The sequence below is a fragment of the Nanorana parkeri genome, unplaced genomic scaffold, assembly GCF_000935625.1.
Source record: "Nanorana parkeri isolate BGI_ZX_2015 unplaced genomic scaffold, ASM93562v1 scaffold2895, whole genome shotgun sequence".
NCBI classification, from domain to species: domain Eukaryota; kingdom Metazoa; phylum Chordata; class Amphibia; order Anura; family Dicroglossidae; genus Nanorana; species Nanorana parkeri.
The window spans coordinates 8,498-14,429 of NW_017309163.1; the positions used below are offsets into that span (position 1 = coordinate 8,498).

The 5,932-nt window shown below is 53.0% G+C and overlaps 1 protein-coding gene across 1 annotated transcript in view; it reads left to right on the plus strand.

The window, feature by feature from the left end:
- LOC108802489 (filamin-binding LIM protein 1-like) overlaps positions 1 to 2,109 on the plus strand; it is a gene marked incomplete at its 5' end in the record, with an annotated part of 10,314 nt that extends 8,205 nt beyond the window's left edge. Inside the window, 4 exons of the mRNA XM_018574350.1 lie at positions 525 to 703; positions 1,058 to 1,175; positions 1,219 to 1,226; positions 1,966 to 2,109. Of these exons, the coding sequence (XP_018429852.1) occupies positions 525 to 703; positions 1,058 to 1,175; positions 1,219 to 1,226; positions 1,966 to 2,068 (408 nt within the window). The remainder of the gene's footprint in view (positions 1 to 524; positions 704 to 1,057; positions 1,176 to 1,218; positions 1,227 to 1,965) is intronic.
- Between the last annotated feature and the right edge of the window lie 3,823 nt (positions 2,110 to 5,932).

Consider the following 5,932-nt stretch of genomic DNA (forward strand, 5'->3'; position numbering starts at 1 on the left):
ACACCTAAGAAAGGAAATTGGCGAACAGGGACAGAGAGTTGTCACCCTATAACAGGAAGTGTCTGAACAAGGACAGAGCGTTGTCACCCTATAACAGGAAGTGTCTGAACAAGGACAGAGCGTTGTAACCCTATAACAGGAAGTGTCTGAACAGGGACAGAGCAATGTCACCCTATAACAGGAAGTGTCTGAACAAGGACAGAGCGTTGTCACCCTATAACAGGAAGTGTCTGAACAAGGACAGAGCGTTGTAACCCTATAACAGGAAGTGTCTGAACAGGGACAGAGCAATGTCACCCTATAACAGGAAGTGTCTGAACAAGGACAGAGCGTTGTCACCCTATAACAGGAAGTGCCTGAACAAGGCTCTTCCTGGCAGGATCACCGGGGATTCTTATTATATTGTCAGGGTTTCCAGGGGCAGCCAATCACAGAGCCGAGTGTTAGGATCACGGCGGTGGGCGGGGCCGGGGGGAGGGGTCAGTAGGTGGACGCGGGTGATAAATTCTGGGTTCTCTCCTCAGGACACGCTGGAGAAATGCGCCACCTGCCAGACTCTGATCGTGCAGCACATAGTGCGAGCCATGGGGGACAGCTACCACCCGGAGTGCTTCCGCTGCGTGGTGTGTCACCGGACCATCGCCGACGAGAGCTTCGCCGTGGACGAGTACAACCACGTTCACTGCGCGGAGGACTACTACAGGTGCGTAGAGCCGGGGCAGATCTGTGACAGACGGGAAAGCAGAAGTGTTCATAAATAACAATACCAATGTGACTTCTCATCACATCCTCTCCATGAGCTGGAGCTCAAACTACACACGCAGCTGAATGACTCAGAGGAGGGATGCAACTCCCCCTCCCTCTCCACTAGGAAGTAAACAGTCACGGCTCTATTTTTCCCCTTCCATAGATAAAGCTCTAGACTTGAGGCTGCTCTGAGCTGCACTGTGCTGGCCACAGAGTGGGCGGGTCGTGGTGACCCGAGGCCCCTCCCCCCCCCCAAAAAAATAGAGACAGAACCTGGGGTGACCGTGACCTTTTATGTGATGTCTTGCAGGAAGTACGCGCCCATCTGCAGCGTGTGTGACCAGCCCATCATCCCCAAGGACGAACATGACTCCTATAAGATTGAATGCATCGGGCGCAGCTTCCACGAGGATTGTTACCGCTGTGAGGTAAGTGTGACTCCGCCTTGTGCGAAGTTCAGCACGGAGCCAGAGTTGTCACCGACGGAAACAAAACATTCCTATTTTTATTTCCGGTTCGAATGTATTGCGATGTAATACTGCCCCATGGCCACCAGGTGGAGCCGAGGAGATAAATACTTCTTGTGGCCACCAGGTGGAGCCGAGGAAATAAATACTTCTTGTGGCCACCAGGTGGAGCCGAGGGAATAAATACTTCTTGTGGCCACCAGGTGGAGCCGAGGAGATAAATACTTCTTATGGACCCGAGGGGCATCTTTGCTGGTTGAATGCAATATAATGTAATACTGTATTGTGGCCACCAGGTGGAGCTGACGAGCGGAAAGATACGTCCTGGGCTCCTCCGCTCCATCTAGTGGCCACAATGTATGATTACATTACAATACTTCTTGTGGCCACCAGGTGGAGCCGAGCGGCGTCTTTGCTGGTTGAATGCAATATAATGTAATACTGTATTGTGGCCACCAGGTGGAGCCGAGGAAATGAATACTTCTTGTGGCCACCAGGTGGAGCCGAGGAAATAAATACTTGTAGACCCGAGGGGCATCTTTGCTGGTTCAATGTGTTATAATGTAATACTCTATTGTGGCCACTAGATGGAGGGGAGGAGTAGATACATAGATATTTCCTGTGCTCCTCGGCTCCATCTGGTGGCCACAATGTATTATTACACCGGAACACATTTAAACATACAATTTTGTTTATAAATAGACCCCTTAGAGATAAAACTTTACTCATCTGCGTGCAATCACAATGCGTTTCTTTCTCGATCCCTCGATCCGACAGAAAGCGGCTGCTACCCGCTGAACGGCCATATACTCTGCAAGTCGTGTCACCTGTCGTGGAATGATGAGCTGTCCTAAGCGTGGGACCCGTCCCTGACCTTCCTCCCCCGATACACCGACCTGGTCGCGGCGCAAGAAGACCCAAGCTTTGGGATCCTCCCAATGAACTTCCTCTGACGAGGAGGGCCAATCACGAGACAGCGGCCCGGAGGTGGACACCAAATCAGCGCCCCCCGAGCGGTACAGAGAGGGACCAGGACAGACAAGGACATGAAATCAGAGAGATGTCCCCTTCAAGGAGCCCCCCCCCCCCACCCCACCAGCACCTTACATGCAGCATGTGCCAGAAAGGAAACTCTGAATGTACTCCTAGATTCTGATCATTTATATACAGGAAGTGAACGTTTATGGGACAAATGATGGAAAATTGGGAAAATTCTGCACTCCGCGTTATCTCCTGCAATGCCTGTGATTGTTTTCTTCTAAAATGCTTCAATTTTATACAAGTTTTGGCCTCGTTTATCTTAAAAGCCAAATCCACCCGAAATATTGTTCAGATGATGGAATCGGCCTGTCAGAGACAATGCTGAGATTTCCCTGCAGTAGTTTGTGTCTCTGCCCCTCCCACAATGGGGAGATTTCCTCCAGTAGTTGGTGTCTCTGCCCCTCCCACAATGGGGAGATTTCCTCCAGTAGTTGGTGTCTCTGCCCCTCCCACAATGGGGAGATTTCCTCCAGTAGTTGGTGTCTCTGCCCCTCCCACAATGGGGAGATTTCCTCCAGTAGTTGGTGTCTCTGCCCCTCCCACAATGGGGAGATTTCCTCCAGTAGTTGGTGTCTCTGCCCCTCCCACAATGGGGAGATTTCCTCCAGTAGTTGGTGTCTCTGCCCCTCCCACAATGGGGAGATTTCCTCCAGTAGTTGGTGTCTCTGCCCCTCCCACAATGGGGAGATTTCCTCCAGTAGTTGGTGTCTCTGCCCCTCCCACAATGGGGAGATTTCCTCCAGTAGTTGGTGTCTCTGCCCCTCCCACAATGGGGAGATTTCCTCCAGTAGTTGGTGTCTCTGCCCCTCCCACAATGGGGAGATTTCCTCCAGTAGTTGGTGTCTCTGCCCCTCCCACAATGGGGAGATTTCCTCCAGTAGTTGGTGTCTCTGCCCCTCCCACAATGGGGAGATTTCCTCCAGTAGTTGGTGTCTCTGCCCCTCCCACAATGGGGAGATTTCCTCCAGTAGTTGGTGTCTCTGCCCCTCCCACAATGGGGAGATTTCCTCCAGTAGTTGGTGTCTCTGCCCCTCCCACAATGGGGAGATTTCCTCCAGTAGTTGGTGTCTCTGCCCCTCCCACAATGGGGAGATTTCCTCCAGTAGTTGGTGTCTCTGCCCCTCCCACAATGGGGAGATTTCCTCCAGTAGTTGGTGTCTCTGCCCCTCCCACAATGGGGAGATTTCCTCCAGTAGTTGGTGTCTCTGCCCCTCCCACAATGGGGAGATTTCCTCCAGTAGTTGGTGTCTCTGCCCCTCCCACAATGGGGAGATTTCCTCCAGTAGTTGGTGTCTCTGCCCCTCCCACAATGGGGAGATTTCCTCCAGTAGTTGGTGTCTCTGCCCCTCCCACAATGGGGAGATTTCCTCCAGTAGTTGGTGTCTCTGCCCCTCCCACAATGGGGAGATTTCCTCCAGTAGTTGGTGTCTCTGCCCCTCCCACAATGGGGAGATTTCCTCCAGTAGTTGGTGTCTCTGCCCCTCCCACAATGGGGAGATTTCCTCCAGTAGTTGGTGTCTCTGCCCCTCCCACAATGGGGAGATTTCCTCCAGTAGTTGGTGTCTCTGCCCCTCCCACAATGGGGAGATTTCCTCCAGTAGTTGGTGTCTCTGCCCCTCCCACAATGGGGAGATTTCCTCCAGTAGTTGGTGTCTCTGCCCCTCCCACAATGGGGAGATTTCCTCCAGTAGTTGGTGTCTCTGCCCCTCCCACAATGGGGAGATTTCCTCCAGTAGTTGGTGTCTCTGCCCCTCCCACAATGGGGAGATTTCCTCCAGTAGTTGGTGTCTCTGCCCCTCCCACAATGGGGAGATTTCCTCCAGTAGTTGGTGTCTCTGCCCCTCCCACAATGGGGAGATTTCCTCCAGTAGTTGGTGTCTCTGCCCCTCCCACAATGGGGAGATTTCCTCCAGTAGTTGGTGTCTCTGCCCCTCCCACAATGGGGAGATTTCCTCCAGTAGTTGGTGTCTCTGCCCCTCCCACAATGGGGAGATTTCCTCCAGTAGTTGGTGTCTCTGCCCCTCCCACAATGGGGAGATTTCCTCCAGTAGTTGGTGTCTCTGCCCCTCCCACAATGGGGAGATTTCCTCCAGTAGTTGGTGTCTCTGCCCCTCCCACAATGGGGAGATTTCCTCCAGTAGTTGGTGTCTCTGCCCCTCCCACAATGGGGAGATTTCCTCCAGTAGTTGGTGTCTCTGCCCCTCCCACAATGGGGAGATTTCCTCCAGTAGTTGGTGTCTCTGCCCCTCCCACAATGGGGAGATTTCCTCCAGTAGTTGGTGTCTCTGCCCCTCCCACAATGGGGAGATTTCCTCCAGTAGTTGGTGTCTCTGCCCCTCCCACAATGGGGAGATTTCCTCCAGTAGTTGGTGTCTCTGCCCCTCCCACAATGGGGAGATTTCCTCCAGTAGTTGGTGTCTCTGCCCCTCCCACAATGGGGAGATTTCCTCCAGTAGTTGGTGTCTCTGCCCCTCCCACAATGGGGAGATTTCCTCCAGTAGTTGGTGTCTCTGCCCCTCCCACAATGGGGAGATTTCCTCCAGTAGTTGGTGTCTCTGCCCCTCCCACAATGGGGAGATTTCCTCCAGTAGTTGGTGTCTCTGCCCCTCCCACAATGGGGAGATTTCCTCCAGTAGTTGGTGTCTCTGCCCCTCCCACAATGGGGAGATTTCCTCCAGTAGTTGGTGTCTCTGCCCCTCCCACAATGGGGAGATTTCCTCCAGTAGTTGGTGTCTCTGCCCCTCCCACAATGGGGAGATTTCCTCCAGTAGTTGGTGTCTCTGCCCCTCCCACAATGGGGAGATTTCCTCCAGTAGTTGGTGTCTCTGCCCCTCCCACAATGGGGAGATTTCCTCCAGTAGTTGGTGTCTCTGCCCCTCCCACAATGGGGAGATTTCCTCCAGTAGTTGGTGTCTCTGCCCCTCCCACAATGGGGAGATTTCCTCCAGTAGTTGGTGTCTCTGCCCCTCCCACAATGGGGAGATTTCCTCCAGTAGTTGGTGTCTCTGCCCCTCCCACAATGGGGAGATTTCCTCCAGTAGTTGGTGTCTCTGCCCCTCCCACAATGGGGAGATTTCCTCCAGTAGTTGGTGTCTCTGCCCCTCCCACAATGGTGAGATTTCCTCCCAGTAGTTTGTGTCTCTGCCACTTATAAGTGTGGCCACAAGGGGGCGATGGAGCGCAGCGCCATCTATAAGGCAGATCACATAAAGTCACATGGTGTAATAATTGTGGCCACAAGGGGGCGATGGAGCGCAGAGCCATCTATAAGGCAGATCACATAAAGTCACATGGTGTAATAATTGTGGCCACAAGGGGGCGATGGAGCGCAGCGCCATCTATAAGGCAGATCACATAAAGTCACATGGTGTTATAATTGTGGCCACAAGGGGGCGATGGAGCGCAGAGCCATCTATAAGGCAGATCACATAAAGTCACATGGTGTAATATGGCCACAAGGGGGCGATGGAGCACGGAGCTCGTGTTTGCATGTCGCCTCTTTTCTAGAATGTTGGTCATGTGACCGGCCTTATATAACGAGCTGTGACCTATATTCATCATTCAGAGCCGCTCAGCGTGTCAGGAAACAGACTGGTTGGGGTGCAGCTTCAGCTTTATTTACAATGAACACACCCATGATATATCTAACTGCACCCCCCCCCCCCCCCCCACCCTTT